General features: G+C 30.5%; 3 protein-coding genes across 5 annotated transcripts; 1 reads left to right on the plus strand and 2 right to left on the minus strand.

Moving 5' to 3' along the window:
- Window positions 1-429: 429 nt before the first annotated feature.
- On the plus strand, window positions 430-2,909 carry LOC107942526 (lipase 3). Its single transcript, XM_016876219.2, has 4 exons — window positions 430-1,186; window positions 2,239-2,331; window positions 2,412-2,479; window positions 2,570-2,909. The coding sequence occupies exons 1-4, from the start codon at window positions 566-568 to the stop codon at window positions 2,730-2,732; spliced, it is 945 nt and encodes a 314-aa protein (XP_016731708.1). The 5' UTR covers window positions 430-565; the 3' UTR covers window positions 2,733-2,909.
- On the minus strand, window positions 2,876-6,727 carry LOC107942527 (LEAF RUST 10 DISEASE-RESISTANCE LOCUS RECEPTOR-LIKE PROTEIN KINASE-like 1.5). The gene is made up of 2 exons (XM_041084015.1): window positions 5,722-6,727; window positions 2,876-3,105 (listed from the first exon to the last, which is right to left on the minus strand). The coding sequence occupies exons 1-2, from the start codon at window positions 6,584-6,586 to the stop codon at window positions 3,053-3,055; spliced, it is 918 nt and encodes a 305-aa protein (XP_040939949.1). The 5' UTR covers window positions 6,587-6,727; the 3' UTR covers window positions 2,876-3,052.
- A 751-nt stretch (window positions 6,728-7,478) lies between these two features.
- On the minus strand, window positions 7,479-10,816 carry LOC107939634 (uncharacterized). 3 transcript variants are annotated; one of them, XM_041084017.1, is made up of 4 exons: window positions 10,553-10,816; window positions 9,389-10,467; window positions 7,858-7,935; window positions 7,479-7,747 (listed from the first exon to the last, which is right to left on the minus strand). In XM_041084017.1, the coding sequence occupies exons 2-4, from the start codon at window positions 9,534-9,536 to the stop codon at window positions 7,701-7,703; spliced, it is 273 nt and encodes a 90-aa protein (XP_040939951.1). In that variant the 5' UTR covers window positions 9,537-10,467; window positions 10,553-10,816; the 3' UTR covers window positions 7,479-7,700. The 3 variants fall into 3 exon arrangements, 2 of the variants coding, with proteins under 2 accessions (XP_040939951.1, XP_040939950.1); XR_005906632.1 differs by lacking the exons at window positions 9,389-10,467; window positions 10,553-10,816 and adding an exon at window positions 8,068-8,123; XM_041084016.1 differs by lacking the exons at window positions 9,389-10,467; window positions 10,553-10,816 and adding an exon at window positions 8,039-8,117.
- Window positions 10,817-19,001: the final 8,185 nt, after the last annotated feature.

The following is a 19,001-nucleotide window of genomic DNA, read 5'->3' on the forward strand; positions in this document are numbered from 1 at the left end:
TTCATTTCATTGCAACTATCATTCGACTAAATTGATATCATAAATTAATTTAGCTTCAATTAAGTCGGATAATTATGATCTTTTATATAAAAATAAGAAAATATATACATAAATTTAAATTAATATCTTTATAATATTTAATACTTATATTTTATTATTCAACCAAAACATAGTTTATTATTTATATTAACTATTAATAAATATAGTCTAGGATAAACATAGAAAAGGAAATTAATAAAACCTACGTTACTTTTTTAGTGATACCAGACATGTCCAAATGTCTGCATTGATCTTACCATCCAAATGATAAACCTAATTTTGTCCCACAAAGTGACAAAAAACCAAAGTAAAACCCTTGAAAACTAAACCCCACTCTGGACCAGATATTAAATTTTGTCTGTCAGTAAAACGGAATTCGTTAGGAAAATAGCGCACAAAAATGTTAGCGCTTTATTTAAAATCAATTAAATCCCTCGACGTCATCTTCCTCTTCGTTTAAAGTCTTCTTCTTTTCTACCCTTTTTCTCTAACATAATTTAATTGTTTACTTTTACAAAAAAAAAAAATGGCCAAGCTCAGCTTGACTGCAATGCTGAACAGGTGTTTCCGCTACAGCTTTTCCAAAGCCGGTCTCCGATCATCGACTATGGACCTCGGCGACGGCACCGTCATGCACGTCTGGGTCCCCAAAGTTCACATCAAATCCAAGCCCACGTTAATCCTGATCCACGGCATAGGCGCCAACGCAATGTGGCAATGGTACGACTTCGTTTCACCTCTCATGTCCGGCTTCAACGTCTACGTCCCGGACCTCCTCTTCTTCGGCGACTCTTACACGGCCCGACCCGAACGTTCCGAGCAGTTTCAGGCTCAGTGTGTGATGCGGGTCATGGAGGCCCATGGGGTTACTGTTATGAACGTTGTCGGGATCAGTTATGGCGGCTTTGTTGGTTATAGTTTGGCGGCGCAGTTTAAGGAGAGAGTGGAGAAGTTGGTGCTATGTTGCGCTGGCGTGTGTTTGGAAGACAAAGATTTGGAGGAAGGGATGCTTCAAGTAAAAAGTGTAGATGAAGCCGTTAGTATTTTGTTGCCCCAAACGCCCCAAAAAATGAGGGAATTGATGAAGATTTCGTTTTATAAGCCTAGAAAAGGAGTCCCTACTTGTTTTCTAAACGATTTCATCCGTGTGAGTAAAGCTACTCTAAATTCTCTTCATTTAATCATAAGTGATTGATTTGCCCTTTATAAATTTAAAGATTTATGGCTTTTCTAGAGATGAATTGGTTGGTGTTCGTACATTTGTCGGAGACTTTTATAGGTTTATTGCAATCCCAGATTTGTCATAGATAAGTCATAGGCTTGGGTGAAAATCAGAGTGGTGGAAACCGAGGTTTTGGGTTGCATAATGTTTTATTGCATGATGAAAACAGAGAATCTGAGGGAACAATAGCGAAGCCTATTTGATTTTAATTAATAACTAGAGCTAGGTGTACTAGGGATCAAGTTCTATTTTACTCACCCTATTAAAGTATAGACAAATAGATTAAAGAGTAAATTAGTTATTTTTGTTAAATATTTAATTTATTTGTACTATTAAAAACTAGCGTGATTAACAAAATAATTTGACAGTAACACATGACATTCTATGTATACCTCATACTGGCGTACAAAAAATTAAATTTTAAGAGTAAAAATGGATTAAATTTTTAACACAAGGACCAGTTTGATCTTTGATCTAATGCACAATGATTAATTTGTTTATTTTTTGAGTAAAAGGAGTAGAATGCAATTAACTTTTAGTACAATGGCCTCTATGGTACTTTTACCACTAGATTCACTTTTATGTACATGTAACGTAATTTTGGAACATTGATTTGCAGATAGGTCTGCCTAATTTGTTCAAAGGACATGTTAGATGATTCAAGAATGATGTGAAACTAAGTGTCTATACTGTGAACAGAATGGATATGATGTTCCAAATTCTTCCATAAGCTTAGTTGTTGGAAAACGGTTTCAATGAGTAGAGAATTAACTTAATCTCTTTATATTGTTTGAATCCTGTCGGTTTTTGTAACTTGAATGATTGCAGTCAGTTGGGTCCCTAGCTGAACGTCAACAATGACTGTTATTGATCTCACTTCAGGTCTGCTATACAAATGTCGGTCTTTGCAAGGAAGCAAGAGCTTTCCATAATGTTATGGCCTTAAGTTTGTGTCGGGTTTTCGATTTTGTTGGCAGGAAATGTGTTCGGAACATCTTCAAGAAAGAAAAGAGTTGATCCAAGCATTACACAAGGACCGAAAGCTGTCGAATCTTCCGAAGATAACCCAGGTTATTGCAAAGAATGTAGCCTCAGTTATAAGGGGTTCTGTTCGAGTCTTTACTGAGTGAATAATACTTGTTTTGTGCAGCCAACACTACTAATATGGGGAGAACATGACCAAATATTCCCTTTGGAATTGGGACACAGATTGGAAAGGTAACCAAATAAGCATCTTAATATCCCTTTTTGGTTTTACACTTATATTTGGAGTGTAATATTGATTTTAAGTTTCGGCACGTGACACAGGCATCTAGGAGACAACGCAAAACTAGTGATGATAAAAAATGCAGGGCATGCCATCAATGTAGAGAAGCCTAAAGTGTTACATAAGCACTTCAAATATTTCCTTATCGATACATTCCGTCCTATGGAATCTGGAAACCATAGCAATGGCTGTAAAACAGATTGAAAGGTATGCAAGGATGACAATCCAGGACATAAGCCTCCATTAGCAAATGTATTGTGTTTTAATGGAAGAATACTTAAGGTGGTGGGGATTTATGAGCTATATTTTGCCTGAAAATATAATTACTCACTGTCTGTATATAAATCTGTATGAATCAGCGACGATTTGTTATTATCTCTATATACTTCGTTATCTAATAAACTTTCTGCTTTACAACTTTTTTTTTTGGGGGGGGGGTAAAGTTTGTTGGATTCTATCGTAAACCTTACAACATTTAAATGGGGATGGCATAACAAAAGGCAAAATCTTGGCCATTCTCTTTTTCAAGCAGCAATGTAGAAAACCAGACCAACCCATAATCCCAGCATAATCTTCTCTGCAGAAAAAAAAAAAGAAAAGAAAAGAAAAGAGAGAGAGAGAGAGAAGTTTAAGGTTTTATTTTTTTTTAAATTCACTTAAAAAATATGATTGCTTTTTTTCCCAAAAACAAATGTTTATTTGGAATATTATTTTTTGAGCATGTTTTAATTTATGCTTTTTCTTTTTTAACAATCTCATGCAATTGGTAACAATATTTATGCCAATTAAGTTAAGATTTAATAGGTAATTTGTACTATTTTTTTATTTTATGTTTAACTATTTTTAAATAATTTTTTTTGGTATTATTACACTAATAATCAAAGGCAAAATTTAAAATAAATGTATATAATTAAATATTTTGACAAATGACAATACATAATTAATTGTTGATATATAAATTTATACACTAACACTAAATAAAAAAATTAATCTATACTCTAAAAAAAAACTTTAATATCTATTTCATATTAAAAAATATCTACCTACAAATATTATTACAAATCTAATCATACCCATGTCTTTTATATAGAAAAGATTATATGAAACTGTGATTCCATGTTATCCCTATACCTTTCCAATAGGAGAATGATAAATTAAAATTTTCTTTCTGAGAAAATTCAAGTTCAACTAAAAATGCTAAAAATTAGAAGAAAAATATGATTTATCATTCTCCTATTGAAAATGAATAAAAATGACGTGAAATCACAGTTTCATACAATTTCTTTTCATCTTCAATATTATTATGCTTTCAGAAAAAGAATCTTCTATATTATTATTTCTCTTTTATAATCATTTTTCATGTGAAAAATATTAAAATACAACTTTTATGGTAACAAACGCTATATAATATTAATATATGTAATCAATTTCAGAAATTCTTTTGAAACAAACTCCTATAATATATGTACATAAAAAAAGAAGTTTATATACAACGCCTCACTTTTTGTTATTGTGTTTTCCCTAAAAAGAAGCTGGACCTTTAAGCCGCAGGACAAATTCCATTAGCAAAACTGAGTTTCACTTTCTTGCAAAAAAAAAAAAGCATAAGCATCTCGTACGCTATCCCCCTAGTAGTAGATCTTAAAATTTATCGTCTTATCTAATATTTATAGTATTTTACAGTGTTATAATTAATTTTATATTTTTACAAATTATAACATCTTAGGGTGTAATTTGATAAACTAAAAAATAACGTGTTGCCTTTTTTGAATTCGAACAATAAGTTTAATGGGTGAAGTGAATTTATTTATCATTAATTTAAGAATTTAACTAACAACTTCACTTGTGTGATAGTGTAACATGTGCATATATATTTGAAATTTTATTGTATAAAAAAAGAGTTTAATTTTTAATACTAAAATTTACAAGTATTGAATTTATATTAAAAAATTATTTTCTATATTAAATTTTTTAAAACTATTTATCTATTACATTTATTTTTATTTTTTTTTGAAATGCTCCTAAATTAATCTTATTAATATAATATAATGTTTTATTTTGTATAATTTTGGATAAAAGCTAAATATAATAATTTGGATATCTCTTTTTTTGAGATAATTTATTTCAAATATATATTTTAAAAGAAAATTAACTTAATATTTTTTAATTAAGTGGTAAGTAACTATCCACATATTTATCTTATTCAACATTTTTTTGATGAAAATTTTGTATTAATTATAAAAACTAATAAATTATCGAACACAATTAAAACAATAAATGGTGAAAATTTTCACTAGTTTACCAAACACTTCATATATATTTTATATAATTATGTATTATTTATATATTTTTATCATATTTTAATTATTTTTATGTGTTGTATTCATGTAACATTATGCTAGAGTTGTTCATGAGTTGAGCCTAAGTATGATATTAACATATTTTATTTTTGCCTAAGCTCGGCCCGGCGCGAAATATGCGCTTAAATTTTTGCCCAAACCCGCCCATATTTGCAAAAGTCGACTAGCTCAAGCCATTTTAGGTCTGTCCATATTATTTTTAAAATTTTTAAAATATATATTTATATTATATTATTTTAATATTTAAAAATTTTATACATTTTTTATTTATTGAAAATTTTTATATAGCCATCTTAACATTATTTTAATGTTTACATTAGAGTAATATTATATATTTTTATAGGTTTGTTTTGTAATATGTTCTAAATTACATAATATATAAAAATAACATAATATAAAGTATTATAAATTTAAAAAGGAGCTGGTCTGGGCTCGAGCCTTGAATGTTCAAACCTGAGCTCGACCTATATTTTAAACAAGTTTAATTTTTTAATCTAAATTTATTTTTCAAACTTAATATTTTTATGAAAATCCTACCAAATTTCGGGTGAACCTTCGAGCTTGGACGAATAGCTCGACCCACCCGATACCAACCATTTCCGCATGGAAGATGAGCACGATAAATAGAATAAGGGTTTCTTCTTTAAAACAAAAAGTACAGGTTAATATTTGATATATAAATTGAGAGTGGATTATTTTATGGATTTTCATTTAACTAAATCATAACACAGAATAAAGTTGAATGAATTAAGTTTTAATGGTGTGTAATTATATTAACAAGGGTATGGAATAATAAATTGATAAAATAAAATAAAAAGGGAAGAGAAACATACGGGTTGATAATGAAGTGGAAGTCCCAATAAGATCTTCATAATCCTGAACGGGATTGTAATTATTGTAGCAATCTGTAGTGGCATTGAAACCACTGTTACAGATACATAGGAAGGAATTGGTAGGAGGCGAATAGCCACAGATTCCGCCACTATCCTCACAAGTATTGCATTTGTTGTTCATATAATAATCATCGAAACCTCCATTTGTATACTTTAACGTCACCCCATACATCCATTTACTAGGGTCCGTCGGAGAATCTTGAAAGGAAGCAATTGATGCATACCCTTTGCATTTCATTTCCCTCAGGTCCAACTCACCTTTGCTGTTGAAATTCGCCGGCGAGTACACGCAGCAGGTGTTGGTCGGCGGGAACAGTGGGAGGCCGAGGTTGACGACGGCGGGGCAAGTATAGATGGTGGCGCAGAGGTGGGTGGAGGAAGAGTCACATACGGGGGAGCCCTTGATGGTGAGGGAAGAGGTCGGGGGAGTGCATGAAAGGAGGAGGAAAATGGATGGACCTAGTTGGAAAGGGCTAGCCCAGTCGAGCCCCAAGTTGGGGGACTGTTGCATGGAGTTGCAAGTAGACATGGCGGATGGGGTGATGGTAAGTGTTGAGTCTTTATAAGAAATGGCGGTGATTAGATAAGAGCCGGTGTGGGTTGTTAGCAGGAGCTGGTTTGACTTGCAGGCTATGTAGGGTTCGAACCGTGGTGAGCCACAGCCATAGCTGGTGCCGAAAGGGTACTTGATTTGAAGTGAGCCACAGTTGGACTGGCATGGTGTGGCTGGCGCCGCTGAACTGAGTAAGGGAGTGAAGGTGACGGCGATCAGGAAGATGATGAAGGGAAGAAGATGGCTATCCATTGGCTTACGTTTTGGGTTCGTAACTGATATCTCTTATTGGGAGTTAGGAGTTATTGGTTTCTTCTGTTGATATTGTAAACTAGACAACAAAACCAGATGCTTTATGATGTTGGCAGTGCCCTCAAGAAATACAACCCCAGCTCCAATGCATCCCATCCGTCGAATTAAACGATTTCAATCCATTTGAAATTTTTAAAAATATATATTTTTAAAAATATATATTAATTACTATTTAAACATTAAAAAGTTTTCGTAAAATAATTAAAGAAACTTGTAATCAATTTAACCCAAAATTGAAACCCTTGAAATCATGATAAGGGTGTTGAAAACAAATGATGACTTAACGATGTGAAACAATATTCCCCAATGCTTAGTTTTTATTATTATTATTTTATGAGCCTTAATTATTTTTAATTATTTAAGCTTAGAAATTATAAAAATTTATAGAAATATAAAAATTTTATAAGTTATATAGAAATTATTGAAATGATAAAAAGTAATAAATTTATTAAAAGCTATTAAAAAAGTTATGAAAAAATTATATCACTACAGCAAAATTAACTTTTAGCGGCGTTTTTAAGGCCTTTAGCGGCGCTTTTAAGCGTTACTAAAATTACTCGCGGCGTTTTTGCAAGCGCCGCAAAAAACGCAGCTATAGACGGCGCCGCAAAATTTTGCGGCGTTTATTTGAAAAAACGCCGCTAAAGGTCAGGACCTTTAGCGGCGCTTTTCCCATAAACGCCGCTAAAGGTTATGAAATTTAAAATATATATATAAATTAAAATTCATTATCAAAATATTGAGAAGAATAATGTCCATGATTTAAATATAAAAATTTTCTATTAAGATTCATTATCAAATTAAAATAAAAATAAAAATATAGAATCAAAACTAAAATAAATAATAAAAATTAGATTAAATATAAATATAGAATCAAAATAATAAAGCACCAAACTTGTATACTGCCCACCATTATAAGTCACTAAAAGCAAGAAAAACAAAATGACTTAATTCATGGAATTCACGAATGTTAACACCAGACATGAGTTTAAAACTTTGCCTTCGGAAGGATGTTCAAAACCAGAATCCACAATAGATCGAAGCAGCTCCGGTTTTAGCAGCAAGTTTCTGAATCCCGAATTGTGAATTCCAACATACCCCCTACACCACATAAAAAAGAACATTGCTTTACACTAAAACTAGCAGATTATATTAGAACATTGTTTACCTTAAAAATATGTATAAATTAGAATCAACTAAGGCTAAAATACCTGAGGAAGTGCTTTGACACAGCTGCGATAAGTATAAAGCACTGATGCCATCTCCTTCCCATCCTGGATAAATGTGTTCTGCCATGCCATCAAATACAAGATCAGAGACCTAAAAAGTTTATCAAAATTTTGCAATTAAAAACACTATGTCAAACTAAGTTTAATAGCTCCACCAAAATACATCTTAGAAGGAAAGGACACTTTGCTCACAAAATGTCTTTGTTTTTCACTCAAACTAGTAGTTGACAAGCACATATAATCATAGAAAGAAGATAAACATTTAGCCCATTAGTCAACCAACTTTGGTACCCTGAGAGTTAGAAAGTCAACTTACTGTATAAGACCAATAAAAAAGCAAATACACTAACTCTTATTAATAAAATTTTACTTTTATTTTGTAATTTGGAAATTGGAAATTTTTTTATTAAAATGAAAATTGAAATCCTTTGGCTTAAACCACAAAAAAATAACTGAAATTTTTTTTGTCATAATTGATATCTAAGCTAAACTTCATTACTCAAAGTAACATATAAACTACATTATGTTACTCAAATTACCCAATCTGTTAAAAAAATTCACTTATCTAATCATTTTGTAATAGATGATAATATTTAACTAAAAAAATAATTTTTATTTCCTTAAACTTCTTTCTAAAAAAAAAACTTATAAATATATACATTTCTTTTTTTTCTCCACCCAACAACTTAGCTATAGAAAATTCAAGTTCATCCAAACCTACTTTTCAATAACAAAACCTAAACTTCGGCAAGCTTTTTTTTTTGTTTTTAAATCTCAATTTCGACTCATTTTTCATCCAAATTCAAAATTCATTTATTAATTTTTTTAAAAATAAAATTTTTTATTCTTTTCTATATACTTTGTATAAGATAATTAATATTAGATAAACATCTATAACAAAAAAAATTGGATAACACATTAAATTCAAATACTTGAAAAAAAATGAGTAAAAACAGGTAAAAGAATTACAAATAAAAATTATCTAACAGTTAAAAAAATGCCTCAAAAAAAAGGATCATCATGCGAAGAGAGAGAGTAAAACAATGAAAACTTAATTTTATTAAATTTGATTTTTATTAGTTAAATTAAATTAAATTAATTTAATTTAAAATTGCCACGTTTCATAAATTATTAGCTAATTTTAAAAACATCAAAATGTAATTTAAGCATATTAATAGCTTAAAATGTAATTTAAACATCAAAATGATAGTGGTTATGTTGTCAAGGGTTTTTGATACTGTATAAAAAAAATGATTTCTCTAATCATTTAATCACATCCAAATACACATGAAAGATATCACTCAGCTATTAATTCCCCTGAACAACATACTTGTTCAGGGGATGCACATCAAACTTATCATTTCTCTCCAAGCCAAAGATACAACCTTGAAACTAATACTCTTATGTGCCATATCTAACAATACTAAATCTGGTTGGCAGCATTGAACAAAACATAGACAACCACACAACAAGGACATGCAAACAAATATAATATTACTCTAAAAGGAATTACCTCTGAATAATGCCTTGTATTCTACAGCAACAACACGGATTTCGAACCATACCAGCGTAGCTTTAACTGTTTCAAAAATATCATTCAAAAGCAAAGTGAAAGAATAAAGATCTAGATGGAAATTCGATACCTCTGCTCTATCAAACATGTCAATCTCATCAACTATGACCAAAGCTGGAAAACGATAAATGAGTGATCATGTCCATAAACAAAATTTTGTAGATGTTTGTCAACTCTCTAATGAAGTTAAAAAATTCCACAGCTTATAAAACAATTTTCCTTTTTAAGTAAAATATTTTTATTATAAAAGAAAACAGCAATCCAGCCAGAAAGTCTAAATAGGAACTCCAATTAATATAATGGAGAAAAATCGACTCTACGGCTCAACAAACACAATCAGACCCAAGGGAGCTGTTCTGCTCATATTTGCCATGAAATCAGCAGCCTTATTATTCAATTTTTTTGATAGTGGTTACTGTATAGGTTTGATATTAATAGCTTGTGGTGTATTCATATTTTCTATTTTCATACACTGTTAAATACACAACAGGTCCAAATAACAATCATTTACAACCATTTAAGGTAAGCCAAAACAAAATCTTTGTTGCTGTACATGGATAAGATAATACTACTAAGGCAGCCTAAAAAACTCGTATACTAAATTAACCATATGTTAGAACCCAAGGCCAAATGCAATTATCTATTACCTTATTTCATCATTTTGCAATATGCCTAGGTCGAATCCTAAGTACGGACCAATCCGTCTTATGCTACGTGCAGGTTCGTGTTATGATCCTAAACTGCATAGTTAAGGGACATGTGAACTCATTTTTTGTAAATTCACTCTTAAGTTGACCATCCAACTCGAAGAAGGTAATGTTGAAATTTAAAACGCCACAGGAAAATGTATGAAGCTCTTACCATGGCTCAGAGTTATTGCCAAGATAATTTCTGACATACCATGGCCGGGTCCAACCTTCCTCCATTGCAATGAGATTGAGATGTACAATCAATTTCTTCACAGCATCTTCTTCTGGGTTACTAACTGGATCTGTTGACGGATTTTGTGCGGAAGAACTCTGAAAATAGTTCACTAAACATGTTTGTCCCAATTCTTCAAAACAGAGTTTGAAGTTGCATATTAAGGTGTACCATGAAACTTACCTTCATGTCTTGATACAATTTGAGAAATTTCAGAGCCTGCTCGTACAATCCACAATGATAGAGGAGAATGTTATAATCTCTCATTTCCTTCGGATTGGTTCTTAGAAGAATAAAGCGTTCACATGCTGGAAATATGGTAACAATTTCATCATAATAGAAGTACATAAACCTTGACATTACATCAGAAATGCATTGAGCCATACAACTTCATGAACAAAAAGAAGACGAAATTTTACCTAAAGCAAGTTTGAGAAAGGAAATTCAAAAGCGGAGAAAAAGGATAATGAACTTAATAGCTGAAACCAAAAGCTTTGAACAGACAAGAAAAGGAAAAAAGATCGAATGCTAAAACTGGAAATAGTGCAAATAATTTTCTGAACCCTTTCTGTTGCAAGGAATGAGAACGAGAGAAGGAACGCACAATAATAAGTTTCAATTATCTTTACATTTAATGATCTTGATATGTGATACCTAAAATAAAAAAGTATTTACTCATGCAACACCATCTAATCATACCAGATAAAGCACACCTCATATCCCCAAAATGAACACTAGTCCAGACACCCCGATCTAGCCTATGTTGAGCAGCCTTTCCAGATGCAAGTCGATACCCACTGCATGAAATAAATGTGAAATCATAACCTAGAACACCAAAATAACATCTAAATACAGATTGAATTGAAATATAGATAAAATACCTATCTTCAAAGCCATTAAATTTATCTATACAGTTAGTAGCATTTGCTGCCTTTAAGAATAAACTATCAACAGTACCACGTTGAAATGGCCAGAAAGCATCCTTTAAATTTCTTAAAATCTGCAATCATGAAACTATCTGAGAAGAGAACAGATAACAAAAACCAAAGGTAAAAGATTACAAAATGAGGAGAAAATGCAATATCCATAACAGAAATAGATTAAATAAAAAGGTCAAAGTTTGAATGTATTGAAGATAAATCTCCCACAAATACCCAAAAAAGGAAAAAGATTAGCTTATCCATACAAGATTTGAACTTAGACTTACTAGATTTCGGCGAAAATCAAAGGGATGGAGATTTAGAGATGGAGCTTTAGAGAAGCAAGAAATGCAGTGAGAGAGATGCTGAGGATTAGGGATCAGTATGGCGACACAGAAATGGTGGAAGGATTTTGATTTGGGGATTTCGATTTGGGGGAAAAATTAGATATGTTTTGGGGATACCGATTTTAAGGGGAGATTTTAGGGGGAAATTTTAGACGTTCCAATGGGTAAAATTTGGGGATAAAATTAATAAGGGATTTCGGGGTTGTGGTTTAGGATAAACAAAATAGGTTTTTAGTAGAGTAAAACGACGTAGTTTTGTTCTAAGTAAAATGATTTGTCTGGTGAAAATTATTAGTCAAATGATTTTATAAAATATTTATTATTAGTATTTTTATAAATTGGATTTTTATAAAAAAAGACTAAAATTTTTATTAAATGGCTGTAATTAGAGAGACGAACAACATAGTAGGGGAGAGTGAGTGGAAGTGGTAGGAGGGAGGGAGCGATTCTTAAGGCACCTGAAATGGAAGAAAGAATAAGAGGCACCAACAGGGGAAAAATTAAGGGTTTAACGGGGAAAAATTTTGGGGATAAAACGCGTGATGTTTGAAGGAAAATATTTTTTGCGGCGTTTTCATATAAAAACGCCACTATTGTTTACTATTTGCTGAGTTTTTCATTGAATAAAAAAAATGTTTGAATATATGAATTTCCTTTTTAGACAAAACTTAAAATACTAATTTATTGAATTAGTAAAATTTATTTGATGATGTAATGCTGATTATATGAATTTCCTCTGTAGACAAAGCCTAAAATACTAATTTAAATTTTTGTTTTTTAGTATTAGATTTTATAAAAAAAAGGTTGACTTTTTTTTGTCACTTTTGCTCGATTTGAATATAGTATTGAAGTCGAAGCTATTAATTTCCTTTTTACTTATTTGAAAAGATAAAAACCAAAATAATAATTTATATTTTCTTTTGGTTTAATGTATAATTTGGTACCCGAGTTTGATATTTTTTAGTATTTAATTCGAGTTTTGGAGTTAATTTGATGATAATTCATGTTTAGATAATAATATTAGTTATTAATTTTTGCTAAAACAACCTAAAATCATAATTAAATTACATCCATAAATGAAAATTTAAATAAATTCACAATTCACAATTGGCGTTGAATGTTAATTGCTAAGACTCAGTCAACAGTTGGGTGACATCCCAATACCATCAAACATGTCGTCTAATTTGTATGCCAACACACCAATGTTGTTCAATTGTAGTTCATGTTTCAAAGGTTTAGACATTTTTCTTCCCTTTCAAACCCCATTCAGTTTTAAGCTACACTCTTTCAAATTGAAATTCTTTAATTGTATGTGATATCGTTTCAAACCCCATTCAGTTTTAATTCCATAATTTATTATGAACATAAGCTTTTACATTAATATCTATGTATATACACATCAACATCCATATGATGTTTTTTGGAGTTTAGGATTTTAGGGGTTATAGTTTAGTGTTTAAGGGTTTTAGGATTTAGAGGTTTAGTGTTTTAGGGGTTATAGATTAGTGTTTATTATTTTTTGGGGGTTTAGGGTTTTAGGGATTATATGACTTTTAGCGGCGTTTTGCCAAAAGCGCCGCTAATGCTCTGGTTTTTAGCTCTAGTTTTTAGCGGCGTTTTACCAAAAGCGTTGCTAATGCTCTGTTTTTAGCGGCGTTTTAACAAAAAACCCCGCTATTGCTCTGTTTTTAGCGGCGTTTTTGGTAAAACGCAGCTATTGCTCCGTGTTTTATAATTTTTACGGCGTTTTTTGATAAAACGCCGCTAAAAACGCCGCTAAAGCCCTATTTTCCTGTAGTGTATATATATTTGCTGTTTTGAAGGTTTGAAGTTTTTGGTTTTAAAAATAAGAAATTTAAAGTGTGATGGTGTTAAAACTCTTATAAGGTGTTGTGGGGTTTGAGTAACAATTTGGTTAGTGCTCAGTGGCTTAAGGTGAGTTATGAATAGTAATTTTGGTTTAAGAGAGGTAATGCGAGGGATGTAAATAGTGTTTGAGGGGAAACAAAAAGTAATAATTTTTTTAATTTTTTAAAAAATTATTAGAGATTGTAAAAAAAAATAGATAGGTTGTGTAATTATTAAATATTATAAAAATTTAAAAATTTCTACTTTTATAAATTTTATACTCTTTTATCAGTTTAATAAATTTTATAGTTTTTTCTTATAATTTTTAATAAATTTTTTATCATTTAAACCCTCTTAAAATAATTAGAAAAAATTAATTAATATTTTGTAAGTCATTTAAAAAATCAATTAAGCTCTGAGAATCAATATTTTTTTATGTTAAATGTCACATCATCATTTAATAGTTGGTTAAGAGCTTTCATGAAAAATTATATTTTAAGAGCTCAATTGATTTATTTGATGACTAGCATAATTGATTGTTAATGTTTGATTAAAAACTTAATTGATTGCATTTTTAAGTTAATGAGTGAATTAAGAAAATTTTGAGATTGGATAAAAATTAAAGCATTCATAAAAATCAACGAAAAGAAAATTTTAAAAATCAGATAATTAAAAAATATATATGCCAAAAAAGGGGAAGATGAAATGGATTAAAAGGTAATGAAAATATGGGATTCTTTTGTTAAAAACTCTAAAGTTAATAATAATAACTAAATTACCGGTTTTTAAGTTTTAACCAGTTTCTTCAATTATTTGATTCTCTTTTCCTTTTTACACGAATTCCAACCGATTCTCTAATTTTCTAGTTCAAATTATATAATTGAACAGTTGAATAATTTAATACTGATTTTTAAATCCATGCTACCCAGTAAATCCAAAGCTAGAATTTTATGCTAAGTAACTGTAATAATATGGATTAACCTATCAATTTATATTTTTTTCATTTTTCTACTTAAATATTTATTTTTATTTACAAATGGTATATAAATCATCTTAATATCTCTTACTTCAGCATTAGTTAAATAGTTAAGTCTATTGTTTAAAAAAAAATCAATCAATTAAAATTTCATGTGCCAAAAAAAAGACAATTTTATCTTTTCTTCTTTTTTCTTCCTCCCATCTTGGACTTCTTTTACGAGTGTGGGCATTTAGGGCTTCATTGTTTTGATTAAAGTTTTCAAAATCGGGTTGATAGTTGAATAGTTAAGCCACTAATTTGTAATTTGATTAAATCGTCCCATTCAATCAAATAAATACTTAAAAATATAGAAAACTAATTTTTTAACTCGGTTCAATCCTCCTGTATCGGATTACGAGTCAATCAATTCAACTCCTATCTTCAGTCTGGCTCTTAGTCCAACAAGTCTGGTTGGTTAGCCCAATCAAATTTTAAAAATACTAATTTTGATCGATGAAAGAATTTTTTCGAACCTGTCAAATCGAGTAAGTAGGTAATGAAATTTGAAAATAAAAATGCCAGTATCTCAACCTTGGAATGGAGAATTCTAAGCATTATTAGCATTACAGACATTAAAAAGTAAGAAAAGAGAAAAAAGAAAGAAAGAAATAATGTAAAAGAAAAAAAGATTTGATTCTTTAAAAAGTTTATATGATATGATAATTTATTATTAACTGAATTTTTTTAATAGATATAAAATTTTGATGTAAATAGATAATAAAGAATAATTTAAATACTACTTACAATAAAAAATTAAATACCAACTTAAAAAAAATTGGTATAATTTAAATTCGCAATTAATGGAAATAATATTTTCATTATGATTACAGTAAACTTGATATGATCGAAAACACAATGATCTGTTTAAATCCGAGAGGCAAACAGAATCTTTGGGCTGAGCGGGGAATGTGATAGGCATATGCTTAATGTAATAATAATGGGAGAAGAATCTTCTTTGGAAGTTGGCTTATCTGAAAAGCTAACCAGAACATTTGTAGGTGACCAAGTATTCTCTAGGATGTGACTCTTGAAGGACAAAATAATAGTGGAGGAGTTATTATCTTCAAATTTATTTATTTATTTTTTTACTTCTTCACTATTGAAGCACACCCAAAAAATAAATTATAACTGTACTTGATTAAAAAATTAAAAAATAAATTATTCTCTATCCTATTGCATAAAAAATCAATTCCTTTAAATTGAGATGATGAGAGGAGAGTAAATGAGAAAGATTATATATATTAGTTCAAAATTATATTTTATTTTCTTTTATTTTTCAACTCTATCAAGTAATGATTAAAAAGAAATTTACATTTTCTTTCAATACTTCTATATTTCCTACTAAACACACTTATAAAAATAAAATTTATTATATTTCCTACTTCTATATTTTCTCTCTTTCAACTTTAATTTATTAAAAAAAAAAGAAGAAGATGAATTTGTTATACTGTAACACTCTTCAGCCGTCCCGACGTACGGTACGAATGGGAGATTTTACCAGAATAGTTTTGAGACAAAGTTCTTTAATTTTTTTAAAGAAATTAAATATTAGTTTTTTTTATAAAATCATAAAAAATAAATAAAATAAATTTTAGGACTTTAAAATCATATTTATACAATTCATAATCGATTTGTAGGTGTTCGAAGGTGTTATGGACCAAATACAAGCCTTAAAGGGCTTAGAATTATCAAAATAGTGAAGGGACTTCTCCTTGACACTGTGGCATCTGTACTTAAGGGAGAAGTACTGATACTTCTCCCTGATATTGGTCATGTTGGCTTTTTTATTTGACTTGTGTTGATACGCCTAGGGCCAAATATAAAAATCACAGACTTTGAGCAAAAAATTGACCTGAAATGCACTTGTTTCACTCCCCAAAAGTCTAAAATGAAAACTTTAAGTTTGGGAATCCAAAAACGCCAAACATAGCAAACATGAAACATGCTTAAAGAACGACATTATATAAGCAAGACACCTATCGAAAACATACTTAAACTACATCTTCATCCATCAAAACATGTTTAAATCATTACTAGCATAAATAAACTTTCATAAAAATATTTAAAATAAGTTAATATCATTCCCAAATCATAGCTTAAATATAAGAAAGCTATATGCATGCCTGAAAAATGAAGTTTTCTTACACCCATGAGTTTAACAAAAGAAATTAAACTTTCAACTACTACATCGCAACCAATGCTTCAAGTACTAAATGGCATATGAAATAGACATATTTATACATGCATATGTCCTAGGTACATGCCATAATACATAAATACACAAATTTCATACTCTTGTAGTCTTGGTGTTAGTGTGATGCTCCAAAAGGGTTTTGGGCTTCAATGATCCAGAGGTGCAATCTACACGCAAAAACAACAACACCTTAGCAGAATCATGCTTAATAAGTTCAAATGAAAAAAATAGTATACTCACGTTGCCTTAGGGTGAGCATACAAATTTAATTGATTATGTATGTAACATCCCAAAATTGAGTCTAGTTAGAATAGTGGTTTCGGGACCACAAATCTGATGTCAAAATATTTATTTTATAATTATTTTGAGGCCTAGAATATGGAAGTAAGCATGTGTTAAAGTTTCATAAAGAAATACTTAGTGTAAGGTGTCCAATTGGAAATTAGGGACCAAATTGAATAAATTGCAAAACTTAGATTTTAGAAGCAATTTGCATGAAATTAATTTATATTATTTATTAGAAGGTCTTAAAGAGTAATTTATCCAATTTTTAAGTTTTTGGACAAAAATAGACATGCATGGAAAATTTTGGAAGTTTAGTAAGGAAGGACATTTTGGTCATTTGGTAATAAAATCAATAAAAAGGGGAAATGAAGGCAAAAATCAGTCATTCTTCTCCCTCTTGCTGTCAAAATTCCAAGGGACACCATAGTTAGGGTTTCTACACTTTCCAAGCTCAATAGTAAGTGACTCCTAGCCCCGTTTTTAATATTCTTTGTATTTTTGAGATCCTCGAAACATGTTCTCTCCATTTCTACCCATATTTTAAGCTAGGGTTCATGTATGAAAAATGACACATGTGTGACATGTTTGTTCTTTGATGATTTATGGGGGAATATGAAAGTTAGATGTGTGTTAAACATCTTTTCCTAAGTGATTTTCATGAAAAACCCCTAAAAGGACCTTTTTGCAAAAGGTACAAAATATATGGTAGAAATGTGAAATAGAGGAAAATGTAGGCTATTATGAGTTTATAATACATTCGGCTAGGCTTGGGCAACCAAGGAATTGCATGTATTTCATTTTACGAGCCTAAGGACTAAGTTGTAAAATTTTGAAATGTTAGGGGCAAAATGGTCATTTTGGCCAGGGGTGAATTTTAGGTCTGAAATAACTAGCATGAGGTATTAATAATTTAATTTTACTGATATAGACCCCGAGGAATCGATTCCGGAGATCGATCGTGGAAAACGAAAGGTTTCAGAATAACTAAAATACGAAACCTAAGCAATTACCAGGTAAGTTCGTGTAACTCAAATGTAAGCTATCTTTAAATACATTAAAGATGTATGTACATTTATGAATTATAATAGTAATATTTTTTGTATGACAACTCATGAATTATTAATGTTATGATGAAATGTCCCGGTTGAATAAAAAGAGATGTATGATGGATTACTCGAAAATGAAATGATGGTATAAAGGATCTAGCCCAGACGGGTGATCCTATAGTGATTTAGCATCCTGAAGAATATGTGTGCTTTGACAAATTTAGCCTGGACGGGTAATCCGAATAGGATCTGAATTTAGCCTGAACTGGTAATTCAAACCTGAACTCATAGGAGTATATGTCATTGTAGGGGATTTAGCCTGGATTGGTAATCCTGACATTACTCTGTGAGTTACGTTGTGAGGGATTTAGCCTGGACTGGTAATCCCGCCATAAAAGTGATGTTCACGGGAGTGCGTATTTAAAAGATCACTTGCATGATTTGATGGTAAACGAGATATCCATCGAGATTCCAAGAAAGTCAACGAGATTAAAAATGTTAAATGGGAATAGACATGTTTGAATTGATGAGCTCATCTATGAAGGATGTTACATTGTACTGGCATGAGACTAACTTGATGGTTGAGTATATGTGATAGGAAATTTTACCATGAATGTTTGGTCTGAATGTCTTATATGGTTGTATGCTAAATAAACGGTAAATTTACTTTCCTGTTATCTGGACTTACTAAGCATGTTAATGCTTACCCCCTCACTTTCCCTATTTTATAGAGCTCATGGACTCGTGAAGATTGGAAGACGATTAGTGCATCGTCAAAACAATCAACTCGTCTTGCGTTGGTATATAGATACTTTATTTTGTTTCAATGGCACGTATAGGTTTTGGTTATTTTGTGATATATGTCATTGGTTGGCCTATGTAAAGGCTTAAATATTAAACTTATTCTTTTTGTATATGGCCATAAGACATGGGTCATTTTGATGTAGGCTATGACTTACTAATGGTGCTTGTTT

The sequence above is a fragment of the Gossypium hirsutum genome, chromosome A12 (genome assembly GCF_007990345.1).
Source record: "Gossypium hirsutum isolate 1008001.06 chromosome A12, Gossypium_hirsutum_v2.1, whole genome shotgun sequence".
Classification (NCBI taxonomy): domain Eukaryota; kingdom Viridiplantae; phylum Streptophyta; class Magnoliopsida; order Malvales; family Malvaceae; genus Gossypium; species Gossypium hirsutum.

Bases quoted from the DNA above. Each gene is read 5' to 3' on its own strand.
- LOC107942527 (XM_041084015.1), bottom strand. From the start codon at position 6,586: ATGGATAGCCATCTTCTTCCCTTCATCATCTTCCTGATCGCCGTCACC. The intron at 3,106-5,721 runs GTATGTTTCTCT...TTTTTTCTGCAG, and splicing joins TTCCACTTCATTATCAACCC to AGAAGATTATGCTGGGATTA.
- LOC107939634 (XM_041084016.1), bottom strand. From the start codon at position 8,112: ATGTGCTTGTCAACTACTAGTTTGAGTGAAAAACAAAGACATTTTGTG. The intron at 7,936-8,038 runs GTATTTTGGTGG...ATGGCATGGCAG, and splicing joins GTGTCCTTTCCTTCTAAGAT to AACACATTTATCCAGGATGG. The intron at 7,748-7,857 runs GTATTTTAGCCT...TATGTGGTGTAG, and splicing joins GTGTCAAAGCACTTCCTCAG to GGGGTATGTTGGAATTCACA.
- LOC107942526 (XM_016876219.2), top strand. From the start codon at position 566: ATGGCCAAGCTCAGCTTGACTGCAATGCTGAACAGGTGTTTCCGCTAC. The intron at 1,187-2,238 runs GTGAGTAAAGCT...TTTTGTTGGCAG, and splicing joins TTCTAAACGATTTCATCCGT to GAAATGTGTTCGGAACATCT. The intron at 2,480-2,569 runs GTAACCAAATAA...CACGTGACACAG, and splicing joins TTGGGACACAGATTGGAAAG to GCATCTAGGAGACAACGCAA.